This window comes from Aethina tumida, chromosome 1 (genome assembly GCF_024364675.1).
Source record: "Aethina tumida isolate Nest 87 chromosome 1, icAetTumi1.1, whole genome shotgun sequence".
In the NCBI taxonomy this organism is placed as follows: domain Eukaryota; kingdom Metazoa; phylum Arthropoda; class Insecta; order Coleoptera; family Nitidulidae; genus Aethina; species Aethina tumida.
This window is the reverse complement of record NC_065435.1, coordinates 10,029,237-10,047,202: the sequence shown is the minus strand read 5'-3', so window position 1 is coordinate 10,047,202 and position 17,966 is coordinate 10,029,237. Positions and strand designations below refer to the sequence as shown.

Here is a 17,966-nt window from a genome sequence, read left to right as displayed (position 1 = left end):
ATGACGACTAAAGCGTTCTGTAACACAATTTCATAATTTGTTGCACGTTAAATTATTATAAATTAATATGTAACATGCCAGAGCTATCTAGTGCACAAATCCAGAAACAGAACACATTGATAAAAATAAACATAGATTAGAAAATAAACTACTTGATTTACTTGCCTATGTATTAAAATTTTCTTAATTCAAATTCCATTTTTCTTATTATTATTATTATTATTATTATTATTAATAATATTCAAGAATCAATCTCAAGTTAATATGGAATTTTCAAAAAGTATTAATACTAAATAAAGTTATCACCGATAGTTTATAATTACAGTAGTGGCCATTATTATGGCAACTTTTCAAAATGTTAAATATTTTAACATAACTCTTTTATTTAATATCAACTGTTAAAATAATATTAATTTCCTATTGTTGTTTTATACAGTTTTGTAAAAACTACTTATTTTTATTCTATAATATGTTACATATATTTTTCTCTATTGTGCTGGACATAAATATAGTAACTTTAATTTTAAAAAGGATTTTTAATGGTTAAATCTGAATTATTTAATTTTACAATAACATCTTATATAATGTTCCTTTTGTTTCATAATTTTGACCCTTCCCCGTGGCATAGACTCATCCATTTTCTGAATATACGACAAATCTTTATTCCTTCAAGCTTCTTGAATTGCTACGATGAGTTCTTTTAAATATGTAAAATTTTTATATTGAATATATAAGCGTGATCGTCCATGTTTTCTATAGGGTTGATGTTTGAAGATTGGGACGGCCAAGACAAAAATCGATTCTTTGGTATTTTAACCAATCACAATTTTGGGTTTGTGTCTGCAATGGTTTTCATGTTGAAACACATTTATTAAGAGCATCATTTCTTCAATATGTGGAAGCAAATTGTTCTTTAATATATCGCTGTACATAAGTCTAAGAGGATCTACGCCAGAAGAATTGAAGCATACCCATAGCACTGGATCACCACCATGTGGATATAACAAACTTTTTGTGTAGTTTTCTCCTTGTAGAATGTTTAACATAATCATAACCATCATTTTTTTTATAAATTAAACTTAGATTCGTCACTAAAAACTACTCCTCCTCATTGATCTGTGATATTGTGAATGTTTTCCTAAGCAAGTCAATATTGGACTCATATTTTTGGTAGAAACCAAGGTTTTTTCTTGTAGGTTTGGGGTTAAACGAACCCCCATCCACTAACCATCTTGTCACAGCTCTTGAACTAATTTAAGCAAGACCCACTTCCTCCAGGTTGGTTTTAATTTCAGTTGACGATAAGATAGGATTGGTTTTTGACATCGAATTACCCAGTTATGAATGTTTTTTCAAGTTTTTCGAAAATATTTTCACAGCTACTTCTTGGTCAGTTCCTCTAAATTTTTTAATAATACTGAAAACGATTGACTTATTTAGGCGTAAACTCTTAGCCATCTCTTCTTGTTTCTCTCGGTCTTTGTAAAGCTGATTTATAATTTTTCTTACAGTTTCACTTCGACCAATAATTAAATAATTATAATAAGCAAAAGGCCGTTATTAAATAATCGGTTTAAATTCACAGAGAGCAATTCAAAACAACAAAGTAAAAAGTTTTGGTCAGCTTCTCTAAAATTTATATTAATACGATTATTTAACTGTAAATTTAGGTTTGAGGGGCTATAATTTCTTCAAGAGAATAAAGAACTATTAGTTTTCAGCACGCGGTATAAAACAAAATTAGTAAATTAATTTAATTAATATCACAGTTGGTTAAAGTTGCACTACTGTAGTCACCGCTATTTGTTTATAATAAATTTTATTACATCTTAGGTCATCTGACTGATCTGCTGTACAACGGATGAGTTTAAAAAAAATGATCAATTGGTATACTTATCATTATAATGATAAAAGAGTGATGATTTAGCACAAACCTGTTGCTAAGAATTACACACAATCTAAGGAATTCTGTATTATTCAGTCAAATGAATGATTTGAATTACAAGACGGTGCGGTGCGTTGATAAAATATTATTGATAAATATGGTTTATCAATATGTTTGTGTTTTTAGTTTCTGCATAAAAATTGATAACCACCAAAAACAACAACCATGGCTAGTTGTGGTTGATCAGATTGAAAGTTTTACATAATCACTTTTTAATAATAACATTTTTTTAAACTTTGATTGCCCGGATCACGAAAAACATTCATTTTTATCTCGTTTGAGCCTTTGATCTTGATAACGGTGTGTTTGCGTTTTAAACTAACGTCCAGGGTGAATAACAAACTTATTCTGGATCAAATATTATAAAAATTATAATAACTAAAATATGTTATCAAGTAAATACAGGGTATCAAATTTATTTAATGTTCTTTTATAGTTTTTTTATCATAACATTTCTACTTTTAAGCCTTTCTTAATTTACTTGGTTTTGAAATGAGAGTAATTGAACGAACAAGTGTCGTTTTTCATCTTCCAAAAATTACGACTCAGAATTTCGTCAGATTGAAACAAATTCAGTACCAAATTCGACATAAAATTTTCACAAATTTAAATGAACTCATTAGAGCAGTTCAAGAAGCTTGAAAGCATATAGACTCGTCGATGTCTATGCCACGGAAATGGAGCAAAATTATAAAACACAAATATAAATTAAATACATAGATTTAATCATTAGGACTCCCTTTCAAAATTAAAGTTGCTATATTTATGTCCATCTCTGACCATTACCGTATAAGTAATAGATGTTAGTTATGTGTATATTTAGGAATATATAGAATATATTAAATAAACTACGTGACTTAACTAAGAGAAGTCAAATTTAAAATTCAAAATAAGTTAATTGTTTAAACAAGATAAAATATTTTGCAGTTAATGGTATAAAATTGAATCACATCCTGTATTTAAATAAAATGGCATATGAAATTCAATAATATCGATTTGATAATGGTACATATGATTGCTAAACATATTTATCGAATATTTAATTAATCTTTCATACCATTATACATCACTTCGGTTGTGACTTAAGTAAGAAAATTTTATCACCATGAATAACGAGTTTATTATGCTATTTATAAATAGTGCGTTTATCGAGTATTTTTTTATCTTTTGTGTGTAGCTAAAAATCATCTGTTACATTCAATTTTTTATCATCTATTTGGATCATCAGCAGGTATTGTTAGTTGCAAATTATTGCATACACACAAATATATATTGCGCAACACGATCCAAAAAAGTTCTATTACTCGTTCGTTAACTGCATGATGTTAAATAAAAACAAATATTTTCTTGATATAAACGACCTGCAGATAATTTTTGACCTTCAAAGCTAAAAGGTGAACTGTGATACAAAATAAACCCCAACTTTGTGCGATAGATAGGCTCCAGGAAGGATGATGAGGAAATAAACAGATTTTTGAGTTATTGTATGGTTTTATTGGTGATCAAAAATGCAGTCAAGTCACATAGTAAAATATCGTCAAAATAAAATCAGATTTTAACTCCAGTAGTTTTTATTGGAAAATTAATATAATATAATATATTGTATAAAAGTTAAATGGAGCTTCAATACATGGTGTAACAAAACTACTTCTTCTTGGCAGCCTTTTCAGCGGCTTTTGTGACTTTGCCAGCGCCAGCATCCTTGAAGGAAACGCTCTTGATGACTCCTACGGCGACGGTTTGTCTCATGTCACGTACAGCGAAACGACCAAGTGGGGGGAATTCTTGGAATGATTCGACACACATGGGTTTGGTTGGTACCAAGTTGACGATGGCGGCATCACCAGACTTGATGGCCTTTGGATTTTCTTCGGTGGTCTTACCAGAACGACGGTCGACCTTCTCTTTGATTTCGGCGAATTTGCAAGCAATGTGGGCCGTGTGGCAATCCAATACTGGAGTGTAGCCGTTGGAGATTTGTCCGGGGTGGTTGAGGACAATGACTTGGGCAGTGAAGTCGGAAGCACCCTTGGGTGGGTTGTTCTTGGTGTCACCGGCGACGTAGCCACGACGCAATTCCTTGACGGAAACGTTCTTGACGTTGAAACCGACGTTGTCACCGGGCACGGCTTCGGCGAGGGCTTCGTGGTGCATCTCCACGGACTTAACTTCAGTGGTGAGGTTGGCTGGGGCGAACACCACAACCATACCTGGTTTCAGGACACCAGTTTCGACACGACCGACTGGTACTGTTCCGATACCACCGATTTTGTAGACATCCTGCAACAAACAACAGTTAGCACAATTCCAACATTTTTTAGTTAAGTCGTGTTACCTGAAGTGGAAGACGGAGGGGCTTGTCGGTAGGCCTGGTGGGTGGGAGGATGGCGTCCAAAGCTTCAATCAAGCATTTACCGTCAGCCTTGCCTTCTTTACGTTCAATGGCCCATCCCTTGAACCAAGGCATCTTGGTGGAAGCCTCCAACATGTTGTCTCCGTGCCATCCGGAGATGGGTACGAAAGCAACAGCGGCTGGGTTGTAACCGATCTTCTTGATGTAGGAGGATACTTCCTTCTTGATTTCCTCGAAACGGGCTTCGCTGTATGGTGGTTCGGTGGAGTCCATCTTGTTGACACCAACGATGAGTTGTTTGACACCGAGGGTGAAAGCAAGGAGGGCGTGCTCACGGGTTTGTCCGTTCTTGGAAATACCGGCTTCGAATTCACCAGTACCGGCGGCTACGATGAGTACAGCGCAATCAGCCTGAGATGTTCCGGTGATCATGTTCTTGATGAAATCTCTGTGTCCGGGAGCATCAATGATGGTGACATAGTATTTGGAGGTTTCGAACTTCCACAGGGCAATATCGATGGTGATACCACGTTCACGTTCGGCCTTCAATTTGTCAAGTACCCACGCGTATTTGAAGGAACCCTTTCCCATTTCCTGGGCTTCCTTCTCGAACTTCTCGATGGTACGTTTGTCGATACCACCGCATTTGTAGATCAAATGTCCGGTAGTGGTTGATTTACCGGAATCTACGTGTCCAATGACGACGATGTTAATATGAACCTTTTCTTTACCCATTTTGATACCTGGTAACAAAGAGCAAACCAATTAAAACGTTGTACACACATCACGTGGTGGACGGGTAATTTTCGAGGAATTTTCCAATTAACCGACATCAAAACGTCGAACGTGCAGCAACGAAAGTGAATTAATGACGCCGAAACAACAGGTGGATTGTGTTAGCATGGAGCCGATTTGCTGAAATCTCCTTAGTCCAATTGCACGCATCATACCAAACCCCGAACACTAAAACCAATTTAAAACAACCCGTTTACCAACCAACTAGGTTTATCCAGCACAAAAACCGAGGCATTCGCCGTATTTCACCGGTTAATAATTCCCAATAAGATTTCAGCATATGGCCGCCATTACACATTCGCACTGTACACGTGGTGAACCCGATTTACACCGTGAATTCTCGTAAATTACGCCAAATCGCGCTAAATAATAAACAAATTAATTAAATACTTACGGTTTGGAATAGATTAAATGCAACAGTTAAACAAAAGTACTTAAATTATAAGGAACACTGCGGTTTTATGAGAAACTATACACGGCAACCGCACCGGGCGACGAGCCAGTTAAAAAGGAAGAGAAACGAGTGAGTTCGTCTTTTCATTCCCCCCGTAGGCCGGCATCGGTGACGTCACCGGAAGATCTGCGCGCCATCTGGATTTTGAAAATGGGCGCGCACGCGGCCGCCGTTTTTTTTCTTCGTTGCGCCCCTATTTCGGCCAATGGAGTGACCCAAACCGCGGACGTGACGTCCGCCGACGTTTGGGGTTTGCGAAAAATTCGAATTTTTTCGTTTTGCAAAAATGTGGCGCGTTTCGACCGGCTTTCGGGACGGACCGGTGTCCGTGCACCACCACCGAATTAATTGCAAATCGTTTTCTGATTAATCGAATTCGAATTGGTTTTGGTTGGAAACAACGGACGTTCGTTCGATGCCGTTAAATTAAATGCAGCAACGGTTTAATGGGACTTTATAATCCGGAAAGCGAATTGAGAGGCAACACTGACCCAATTGGATTGTTTATTTTTTCGATGGGTTGTTCCCGTTTTGGTACACTTTCGTGTTTGTTTTTGTTTGTTGGGTCGTTTTTATGTTTGCATGATTTTCTTGAGTCGTGTGAATTGGGGAAAATCTTGAGTTTTCCTGAAGCACGTGTTGTACACGTGTTTTACTCAGGAGACATTTTCATATCTCATAAGTTTAATAACAGTTGTTGCTGTTACAATTTTTACCCCTCTAGCAATTTGTGAGCTGTCCAAGAATAATTTATTAGACAGGATAAAAGGAATTTACTATTAAATGTATGAAATATTCTGAGTCACCACCCACAACGACACCGTAAATCTTAATAAATAAAGATAAACGTACTCAAATACCCTTACATAAACATTATTATTTGTTGTTGAGTTATTTTCAAAAACTAAACCAAAAAATGTGTACTTGTATTTGTATATTTTTGATAACAACCTCTCAGGCCAACACACAGTACAATTGGTGGATACCCCACGTGCTCCTCTAAAATAGATACTTATTTTTAAATATTTTGTGTACAAATACACACTGTAACTATATATTATTATTTTATAGTCAGGGGTGCTTTATTTTTTAACTTCACGCCTTTAATTTGGCGAAGAATTAATATTAATATGTTAGTTCAGAAATAAACAGTTTTTATCACATTTATTTGAAGAAAAAAACAATCTAAAGTTATATATTTTTGCCAATTTTTAAGAACGACCAGTAAAATTTCCTGATTCTAAAAATAAATATGTTTATGTTCTTTTTAACAGATATTTAAACATGTATACTTAAAAATCAGGACACTATAATTAGTAAAGGAGTAAAATAAAAAATTTAATTGAGGAAAATTACCAATTTTTATAATATTTTGTGTTGCAGGAATGAATTTTAAGATGTGGATATTTATTTAATAAATGGGTGACAATTAATTTTGATTAAATAAGTATTTTATTGACTCATCAACACAATTAGTTAATTAAATTGGTACACTAAAATATACAACTATTATAGTAATAAAATTAATATTTATAGTAGTTAAACTTAATTTCATAAGTTACACAAAAAGTATAATAAATATTTATTCCAAGCAGTTATTAAAATATTTAAAAACAGGCCATTAATAATTCAAAAAAAAAAAAGAAAAAAATTTGTTAATTAAATTCGTTTTTAAATCCCAAATTTTCTTTCAAATATACAGAAGTGGTAAAAAAATTTGAATTATAAAAAATTGTGATACATATTCAGATCAAACACTTATTAATTAACATTGAGTAAACTAAAGTATTTCTTTACAACTAATAATTGATACAAATTGTATTTTAATGTACCTTACATTAGTTTTGAACATATTAATTTACCAATTACATTAACTCTTTGACCTTGCAAAAAATTGATCTGACTACATAAAAACACAATAATTATTTTTAAAACTTTATTATTTCATGTAAAAACATGCAAAAAGCACATTCCTCAGTGAAACCCACTAATGCAATTAATTTAGGCACCTGGTGCTGTTATAAAAATATGAATGTCGGGATATTCTTAATTTCTATTAATAGATTTGAGATCAATATGTAGATTTCATCAAGGAAATTGTTTGTTGTGTAGTTAAAAGAGATTGTAATGGACATTCAAGTAGTTAATATAGCAGTAAATATAAAAATACATAAAATATAATTAAATTTTGTTCGTATTGTAATTAAACAGTATTTTTATTTTGTATATTTTGAGAAAGTGAATTTTAATATATGGATGTTTATTTAATACAGCGGTGGGCAGAGAAATAGCACACATTACTGTTTATTATTAATTATGAAATGCTCTAATTAGTTGGAATCAAAATATTTTATATTTTATTTACACTGATTATACTATATTTTTTCGTTAATTATTCATTTTGTACTTGATTTTAAATAATTTCTGCTTAAATTAAACATTGAACAACATAAATGAGTAATGTGTCTGCCCACAGATTTTTATTTCCACAACTAATCAATTAATAATCACAATTCATCTAAATTTGATGGTTTGTGGTGTTTTAGTCGTTACTTATATCGTTCTTTAATTCTCCAATTGGATTTAGATCTGGACTTTGCGCTGGCCAATCGAGAATCTTAACATCTTTTATCCAATTTTGAACAACCTTAGAAGCATGCATAAAAATCCATGTAACTGGTAAATTATTATTGGCAAATGGATCAATTACCTCTCTCATGATATATCTTCTGTACATGAAACGGTACATTTTACCAATAATTTACTGTAATGATCCTATACTATGCCAAGAAGAGGAACCCCAAACCATAACGTTTCCTCCACCATGTTTCAATGTTTTTGTAGTGAATCTAGACTCCAAACTTTTATTTGGAGGACGACGAACGTATTGTTTAACATCTGATAATTTTCTATTGAAGATGAATTCATCACTTAAAGTACTCTTCAAAATTTTGGAGGATAATTAACATATTTTTGTTCAAACTTTAGTCTTGTTCGAATATTCTTTTTTGATACCAATTGTTTCTATACTGTTTACTCAGTCGACGTTTGATTGTTCTACTAGTCACTCTGATATTATATGACTCAATTAATTCATTTTTTATTTGCCTATAAAACAAGAAAGGATTTGTTTACTGATTTTTCCAGTTTGTTTATAAAAGGAGTTGTTTTTATTGTATTTTCAATTGAGTGTATTATTTCATTCAATTATTTTAATAATTTTATAGAAATTATTATTAATTTTTCTATTTTTGTTTATGATTTAGTTAAGTAAATTTTTATATATTAACATTTATATATTAAATTATATTATTATTAATTGATAATTTATTCACTTTTTCTAAGTTATCATATAGTCAAAGATATTTTTTATGAGTCTATAACTTGCTTTTGACTGAAGAGGAAACCAAAACAAAAGTCCAACTTTTCTTGAGTTTCAAGAACCTGACATTTTTGCTCCAGGCATGAATATGCAGATTATTGACTATAAGGATGATTATTTAGTTGATTATAAGTTAATTATTTACGTTATGTAAATTACATTTTCGGTGCCCAATATTATGATTGTCATAAATTAATATTTATGTGCATAAAATTTATTATTATTAAACCAAATTTTATTACCCACTTAACTCACAAAAGAAAAACTAATAAATATACAGGTCAATCTCAAGATAATTCAAAAATTGATCATAAAAATTATTATTTTATTGCAGTTATAATTATCCTTACCAAAAATACTTACTGACCCTTGTGTCCCTTTTCTTCAGGTATAATACCGCATAAAAACACAACAGTTATTTTAAAAACTTTATTGTTTCCAATAAAAATAAGTGTACAAAAACCTGCAGAAGGCACATTCCTTTGGTTTACTCTATGAAACCCAATAGTATAAATCACAACCAATGTATGCAATCAATTTAGGCACTTGGTGCAGTTATAAAAAATATGTCGGAATATCCTTAATTTCTGTTAATAGATTTGAGATCAAGATCGTCGATTTTATCAAGGGAATTATTTAGTATGTAGGTAAAAAAACATTATAATTACAACTTAAGTAGGTAAAAAAGAGTAATAAATATAAAAAAATTGCAAATTTCATATACGCCAAACAAATAGGCAAAATACATTCACACCAAACAAAAATCATAATTATCGAACCTAACTAAAAATAATTTACGGATATTTTTTGCTATAATAATTTATAACAATAGTAATGATAACGGATTTTAAAAAAAGCCTAGTCCTATTTTATAACACATGATAGTCACAGACAAATTTAATAACAGTGAATAATAAAATAGTACATATAAAACTTCATTCATTCATTCATCGTTTTGAGCATCAAAAAGTTTAACAACAATACAAATTTGTATAAATAAAATTCAGTACAGTTACTTTTGCCTGATGAGAACCGATTGATCAAGTAATAAAACCGTCTCGAAAACTTCAGTTAATTAATAATGGTTTTTTAAAACTATTATACTATAAATATTTAACAGCTTCCATTAATTTAAATATAAACTATTTACAAATATATAAAAACTCATCTTTTTTATTGCATTGTACTCTTAATTAATAACGAATACTCGTGTATTATAGACGTCAGACCAAAGTCGCCGTCGACCTACTTTTCGAACCTGATCCGCTCGAATTGTTATTTTCTATTTGATTCTGTTCCTTGTACCAGGCGTTCATCTCGGCCGAAAAATTATCCGATACTGTTATTTGGCTTAAGTTCAAACTGTTGTTGATGTTGCCGCTTGAGTTGTCCGGGCTTCCGATACTCATGTTGTTTGTACTGAAATGAAACATTCCATTTTATGTATCATATATACAAATTTTTATTTTTAAGTAATTTATTTATCATTTATTATGTAAAATATGTATTACAAACGGTTAAATTAATTTTGATATCACAAATAAATATATAAATTATAAGATTCCATATATGTTTAAAGTATTAATATAAATTTTAATTAATTTGAACATTTAAAAATGATTATTTATTTTAAATAATTAAATATATTATTGTTGTTGTTTCTCTTATACTTCTAATGAACTCTTGTAATAAGAAGTTTAGTAAAGAATACTAACTAATTGGCAGTTAACTTTTTATTTCCTAAGATATTTTCTATAAAAACATCGAAAAAAATTGAAGAATTTAAGACTCCAGTATTATTTAGTTACTACCATATTAATTCATTAATTTCTTCTGTACTTCCCCCAATAAATTCTATTTTACAATTTTTCATAAACTTTCTCAATTATCATAAAAATTTCAAGAAACTGAATACTTTAAAAGTTCTGTCTTACTTTGTTACCGGTGCAGTAAGTTGTTTAGTTTCTTTTATACTTCCAATGGACTCTCGTGGTAAGAAGTTCATTAAAAAGCTCTTACAGATTTATGGACATAAATCTGATAAGATCTAAACAACTTTTCATTAAGTTTCCAAGATATATTCTACAAAAATATTGAAATAGGCTGAGGAATTTAAGAGTCCAATATTATTTAATTACTACCATGTTAATTTATTAATTTCTTTTGTACTACCCCTTATAAATTCTAAATATTTTATTCCATAAACATTCTCGTCATTTTCCATAAAAATATCCAAAGACTGAAGAATTTAAAAGTTCTGTATTATTTTATTAGTGATGTAGTAAGTTATTTAGTTCTTTTTATACTTCCAATGGACTCTCGTGGTAAGAAGTTCAATAAAATGAAAAATGAGTTGAAAATTTCGAAAGACTGAAGAATTTAAAGGTTCTGTATTATTTTGTTAGTGGTGTTGTAAGTTATTTAATTTCTTTTATACTTCCAATGGACTTTCGTGGTAAGAAGTTCATTAAAAAGCTCTTACAGACTTATAGACATAAATCTGATAAGATAAACAACTTTTCATTAAGTTTCCAAGATATATTCTATAAAAATATTGAAATAGGGTGAGAAATTTAAGAGTCCAATATTATTTAATTACTACCATGTTAATTTATTAATTTCTTTTGTACCACTCCCTATAAACTCTAAATATTTTATTCCATAAACATTCTCGTCATTTTCCATAAAAATATCCAAAGACTGAAGAATTTAAAAGTTCTGTATTATTTTATTAGTGATGTAGTAAGTTATTTAGTTCTTTTTATACTTCCAATGGACTCTCGTGGTAAGAAGTTCAATAAAAAGCTCTTACAGACTTATGGACATAAATCTGATAAGATCTAAACAACTTTTCATTAAGTTTCCAAGATATATTCTATAAAAATATTGAAATAGGCTGAGGAATTTAAGAGTCCCATATTATTTAATTACTACCATGTTAATTTATTAATTTCTATGGTACTGCCCCCTATAAATTCTAAATATTTTATTCCATAAACATTTTCAACTCATTTTCCATAAAAATTTCGAAAGACTGAAGAATTTAAAGGTTCTGTATTATTTTGCTAGTGGTGTAGTAAGTTATTTAGTTTCTTTTATACTTCCAATGGACTCTCGTGGTAAGAAGTTCATTAAAAATTTCTTACAGACTTATAGACATAAATCTGATAAGATATAAACAACTTTTCATTAAGTTTCCCGAGATATCTTCTATAAAAATATCGAAATAAACTGAAGAATTTAAGAGTCCAGTATTATTTAGTTACTACCATATTAATTTATTAATTTCTTTTGTACCCTCGAATAAATTTTAAATATTTTATTTCGTAAACATTCTCAAGTCATTTTCCATAAAAATTTCGAAAGTCTGAAGAATTTAAAAGTTCTGTATTATTTTGTTAGTGATATAGTAAGTTATTTAGTTTCTTTTATACTTCCAATAGACTCCCGTGGTAAAAAGTTCATTAAGAAGTTCTAACAGACTTGTAGACATAAATTTGTTAAATTCTAAACAACTTTTTATTAAGTTTCTCAAGATATCTTCTATGCAAATATTGAAATAGGCTGAAGAATTTAAGAGTTCAGTATTATTTAGTTACTACCATGTTAATTTACTAATTTCTTTTGTACTCCCCTAATAAATTCTAAATATTTTATTCCATAAACATTTTCAAGTCATCTTCCATAAATATTTCGAAAGATTGAAGAATTTAAAAGTTCTGAATTATTTTGTTAGTGGTGTAATAAGTTGTTTAGTTTCTTTTATACTTCCAATGGACTCTCGTGATAAAAAGTACATTAAAATGGTTTAAAAGACTTCTAAACATAAATCTGATAAGTTTCTCGTGATACCTTGTATAAAAATATCGAAATAGACTGAAGAATTGAAGAATCCATCATTATTTAGTTACTATCATATAAAATTATTAATTAAAAAATATCAATTACCTGTTTCTGTAATGCGAGGGTTTGGCTGGCAAGTCAGGTTGGTAAATAGTCTTGTGCTCTTCAAACTGGTGACTCAGATTCTTCTGCGCCGTGCTGTCCTGGTGGTCTCTAACTTTAGAACCGTCACTTTCAGCTTTAACCGGCGACTTTTTATATTTCGTCGAGTATTTATAAAAGTCCGACATTTCGAAGGGCTTGGTCTCCTCGTAACCCTGCTGCACGACCGTACAGTTCTCCGGCACGTTATTATTGAACATCTCGATGTTGTTCTCGAGTATCCTGGGCGATTTGTTCGACTCCGCGGGTATTTCGAGGGGCGGTTTCGGGTTTAGTGGCGGCGGCACGTGGGGCTGCATGTACTTCTCATCCGGCGACAGTATCGTTTGCAGCGGTGGGTGCGGGATGGCGTTCGGCAGACTGGGCGGCATGGGGTAGGGCGGCGTGGGCGGCGGCGGCACTGGCGGCTGGTGGGCGTGGGGCGGGATCTGGGGGAGCATGCTGTGCGGCGAGGGCATCGACGAGTGCGGCGACGGCAGCGCCGAGTGCGGTGAGGCCATCGCCGAGTGGGCGGAGAGGGTGGACTGTGAGTGGGACAGCACCGAATGCGTTGGGGATATCGGCCCGTCCAGTGATGTTTCCACCCTGGAAAAAGAATATATTTTGTTGAATTATGCACATTATTTGATATATTTCCTCATTTTCCAACTTTAAAATTACATAGCAGCTCCTTATTAGGTTTTAAAGACACCAATTTACCATAAACTTGTTTAATATCCATCTTTTGAGGCATTATTTATTAGAATCTAGTCATAAATATAAAAGTTATGTAGGTGTTTCCATTCAAAATGGATGTTACATCGTTAAACATAAAAATTTAACACATACCACTCTTTTTCTTTGGGTTTCCTAGAGTTGTGATTGATTTCGCTGATACTGTGATTGTCACTGTTGCACGAGGAATTGTCATCGCTGGGACAAACACTGTCAACAATTGTCTGAGCCCCTACACTTCCCAAAGATTGGGTCCTGATTAACAGCCTGTTGTCCTGCCTTCTATTCACCATCTGCAATTAAAAGTCAATTGTTAAAAACACCATTTTTGACCCAACAAAATAAAACTACCTGAGAAGATTTGACCGACGCCGCCCTAACATGGTCCGTATACGAAGGCACGTTGGTCACCGACTTATTGTCGACAGGCGAGATCCTCTTGTATATCCTCCTATTTTTTCTCCTGTCCAAACTGCCAAAGCTGCAAACACACCACCATAAAATAAGCAACCTTTAATCGAATGATCAAAGTTCATTACCGCTTATCCTTCTCCCAGTTTGTGTTGTCCATGGTGGAGCACCAAATCATCTCACCGTTCTCCATGCTCCGCCAACAGCCGCCCAGACCTATAGTCTGTTCGTACTGCTGATGCGGCTGGATTTGATGGGGGTTTCGATAGGGTTGATCTAATGTCTGGTACTGCCTCACATTTGGTTGATTGTATGACTCACTTGCGAAACCTTTGTAGTTACTTGAATTCGGACTAGATTGTCTGTACATATGTGGATTGGACATGGTTTGGTTCATGTTTAAACTATATCTAACAAAGTCTTGCTGGTAATGAGAGGGATAATTGGATTGTTGTGGAGATCGTTGATGGAAACTGTGAGAGGATTGAAAATGAGGATTGTGTTGTAATTGTGGGCTGTGTTGCTGATAGTGTGGGCTGTATTGCGTTGGCAGGGTGGACATACTTTGTGGACTGTAATAGACGTTCAAACCCTCTCTTCGTTCTATATAATTCTGGTAGCCATTCAGACTTAGTCCGTACAAACCGGTGGTTATGGCGTCGTCTTGTCGATAGATTTTATTGTCTAAATACGAGGTATCCGAATTTCTGTACGAGTGGCGGGGAATAGAAGAGGAGTAACGAGTCTCAGGTGAGCTTTCCGAAGGTAAAGGCTTTAACGACCTTAAGCTTTGCCTTAAATCAGACTTCACAAATGGCTCACTTGTTGCCATGGTGTTTACTGATATGTTGTCATCTGAAAACATTACAAAATAGGTGCCTATAGCTATTTAACAGTTAATTCAACAATATTATGATTTAAAAATCAGCCAATACTATTTCATTATCATAAAATTAAAGACCCTATATTGGTAACCAGTTAAATATATTTTTATTAAGTAATAAACTGATACTTATTTTCCTTAAAGATATTTATTTGTAAAAATGGTGGTGACTAATTGCATTTTAAAATATATATGCTATAATATTAACAGCTGTGTTGTAACAAAAATATAATCTCAAAAAAAATCCTTGATGTCAATAACATGAATTATGACACAATTATTGTTCAAAATGTTTGTGATAAAATGCTATTTAGATATTTATCATATATTATATATATTTTGATACAAATTGCTGCTCCAATCATGGAGTATTTTAAAACAATCAAATTGCATAAATTGTTCAAAACATAAAAATAGCTTAAATATAATCTTCTATGATAATTTAAAACACTAACTACTAGTTTGACTAACTGGTAAATGGCACTAGTAAAAATAATTAACTAAATAAAAAGTTTTGTAGAAAATACAGGAATGAATATGAATGAATTATATTGAACAATTGAAAAGTCATTCCTCAAATTAAACTTAAGCAGATGTGACCTACCTTGCTCTGATACCCTAGATTTCTTTTTCTGTTTCATTTGTTGTTCACGTTCCTTTAAAGTAGCCAACTTCTCTCTCAATTGCTTCAGAATCTGAGTATAATTTTGATATTCACTAATGTGTTGCTTCTTGAGTGTCTAAAATACGACCTATTAGTTTGCAACAAACAATCACACCAGCCAAAGTACCTTAGACTTAAATGCCAAATCTCTCGCAGCATCGGCCAGCTGCATGTGAATTTGTATTTGAAGCTCCAGTCCAGGTATTGTTGAGTCATCTTGGTCAGCTATTTTAACAAAGTTGTCAGGTAACTGGTATGCAGTTCCAACTCTCCTTCGAATCATAGGCAATGACTCCCCAGGCTCTAAGGGCATTTCTGGGGGCATTATTCCCGTTAAATCCGCCTCCTAAAACGTTACAGTGTTACTTACTGTCGTAAATACAATGAGTGTGTATCACTTACTTGAGTACATAGTTCTCGGAGTTCCTTAATTTTTTTGTCCAATGCTTCCTCCAAACTTTTCTTTTTCTCCTGGAGAGCCGCCAATCTTTCACTGTTTGGGTTGCTTGTGGCCCCCATTTTTTGTACTTTATCCTCTTTGTCTACACCCACACCATCTTCTAAAATTTCAGTTTAAATATCCATGTAAATACAGCTAGTTGTTGTGATTAGCTTACCCATTATTATTGGACTCGCCTTATTTCAGCAAAATTACATAGTTCGTAATGAGTCAGTAGTGTGTGGTTATCGATAAAGTATTTACATTTTTATTAATTTTAATAACAGATAACTGATAAAATAATTGTTGATAATATCACTTTTTTATTGGTGTGTTGTCTTCATTCTACAATTAGCTGTGTCTCAGATTACGTTTTTAACGAATTGTTGTTGTTGACGTCCCACAATTTAGCCCTTATAAAACGACCCATGCAAGTAGATAAAGCAGGGTAAAGAATATAAATTGACGGCAATGCCAATTTTGTTATATTAATGCGTTGATAATTAAATAATTTGATTTTCAGATTTATCGGTATCGTTGACACCGCAATGTGCCAACAAAAATCCCGTTAAACTCACGCAACCAAAAGTCACTAGCCTCTTAGATAATTAGATAAACATAACCTAACTTTATATGCATAATAGTTTATTATTATCTGCAGATGTTGGGCTTAACAGATTTAGATTCAAATTTTATAAAATGCATTGGGTTTTTGCACGCAAGCGACAGTCTAACAGTGGGAGACCAGGTGCCCTTGCAATTATTCCTGGAAGAAGCCATCAAAAGCAAAACTGGCCACAGCAAAGATTTAACACATTACGTTACGGGGTGTTTAAAGCAAAGACGAGTTGACGATCTTAAAATAAACTATGAAGAAAGTAAACAGTCAAACTCCGATAATGAACTGGAGCTCGATTTATTAAAGGAAGATTTAATGTGTATTGTTTGCAAGTATGTTTATTTTATTAATTTTATATAAATATTGTAGCTGGATTATATTTTAGTGAAATGGACGTTGGAGCAAGGAACAGACTGCTGGAGTGCTCCGACTGTCATTCATTGTATCATCAAGAGTGTCACACACCTGTTGTGACTCTGGAAGACTCATTCGACACATGGGTTTGTCAGAATTGCAAGGAGGCGAGTAAAAAGAAGCAACAAAATCACTCCAATTTGAACCCCATTGTCACAAGCGCTCCAGTAACACCAGCCAGTTCATCCAGTTCGAGCTCCTCAGGACATCAACATTCTTCCTCCTCATCAAAGCGAGACTCAAAATCTAGTTCATCCCACCGTCATTCCTCAAACAGTTCCTATAAATCTAGCTCTTCCAAGGATAAGGATAAATGTAAGGTTTGAAATTTCCTGGATCACACAAGTTGAACGGAATTTTTTTGCAGATAAATCAAGCTCAAGTAAAAATTCATCCAGTAAGAGCAGCTCTTCAAATTCATCATCCAGCTCCAGGAATAATGCTCCACAACACAATTTAAACATTATTAGCGCTGACAAGAGGCTGCAAATTATGAAGAAAAAAGCAGCCAAGTTACAGGAAAAGAAAAAATTGACCAGATAACAGTTACAGTACTTCTATTAGTTTTATTTAATTCTTTTTAATGTACTGTATGTACAAATTTACCTTTTTATTTAATTGACGATATTTTATATTTATCTTCAGTTTACTCAGTTACAATTCTTTTAATCGATTTTTAACTAAATAACGTTTATTTGTTTACTTTTTAAACTTAAAATCTTCGTTTATCTGGTGTCTCATTAAATGGAATTTATTTCAACTACCAGATTGTATATAGCTCCTTGGACTATTCATAAATGTAAAATTAAATGATAAATAAGAAAATAAAGTATTCATTCGGGTATATTAAGTTTATTAAATCCTTTTACTTAATATTTATTAATAACG

General features: G+C 32.5%; 3 protein-coding genes across 4 annotated transcripts; 1 reads left to right on the top strand and 2 right to left on the bottom strand.

The window, feature by feature from the left end:
* Positions 1–3,498: 3,498 nt before the first annotated feature.
* LOC109595072 (elongation factor 1-alpha) lies at positions 3,499–5,643 on the bottom strand. Its single transcript, XM_020010350.2, has 3 exons — positions 5,488–5,643; positions 4,281–5,041; positions 3,499–4,225 (listed from the first exon to the last, which is right to left on the bottom strand). The coding sequence occupies exons 2-3, from the start codon at positions 5,031–5,033 to the stop codon at positions 3,590–3,592; spliced, it is 1,389 nt and encodes a 462-aa protein (XP_019865909.1). The 5' UTR covers positions 5,034–5,041; positions 5,488–5,643; the 3' UTR covers positions 3,499–3,589.
* Positions 5,644–9,347: 3,704 nt separating this feature from the next.
* LOC109595058 (histone-lysine N-methyltransferase SETD1B) lies at positions 9,348–16,466 on the bottom strand. Of its 2 annotated transcripts, none has more exons than XM_020010335.2 (9): positions 16,224–16,466; positions 16,009–16,166; positions 15,734–15,952; positions 15,547–15,682; positions 14,188–14,914; positions 14,000–14,129; positions 13,763–13,941; positions 12,878–13,519; positions 9,348–10,348 (listed from the first exon to the last, which is right to left on the bottom strand). In XM_020010335.2, exons 1-9 carry the CDS (start codon positions 16,225–16,227, stop codon positions 10,153–10,155), a joined length of 2,391 nt encoding a protein of 796 aa, XP_019865894.1. In that variant the 5' UTR covers positions 16,228–16,466; the 3' UTR covers positions 9,348–10,152. The 2 variants fall into 2 exon arrangements, with proteins under 2 accessions (XP_019865894.1, XP_019865895.1); XM_020010336.2 differs by having other exon boundaries at positions 16,009–16,163.
* Positions 16,467–16,640: 174 nt separating this feature from the next.
* On the top strand, positions 16,641–17,922 carry LOC109595070 (integrator complex subunit 12). The gene is made up of 3 exons (XM_020010348.2): positions 16,641–16,996; positions 17,050–17,393; positions 17,446–17,922. Exons 1-3 carry the CDS (start codon positions 16,707–16,709, stop codon positions 17,619–17,621), a joined length of 810 nt encoding a protein of 269 aa, XP_019865907.1. The 5' UTR covers positions 16,641–16,706; the 3' UTR covers positions 17,622–17,922.
* Positions 17,923–17,966: the final 44 nt, after the last annotated feature.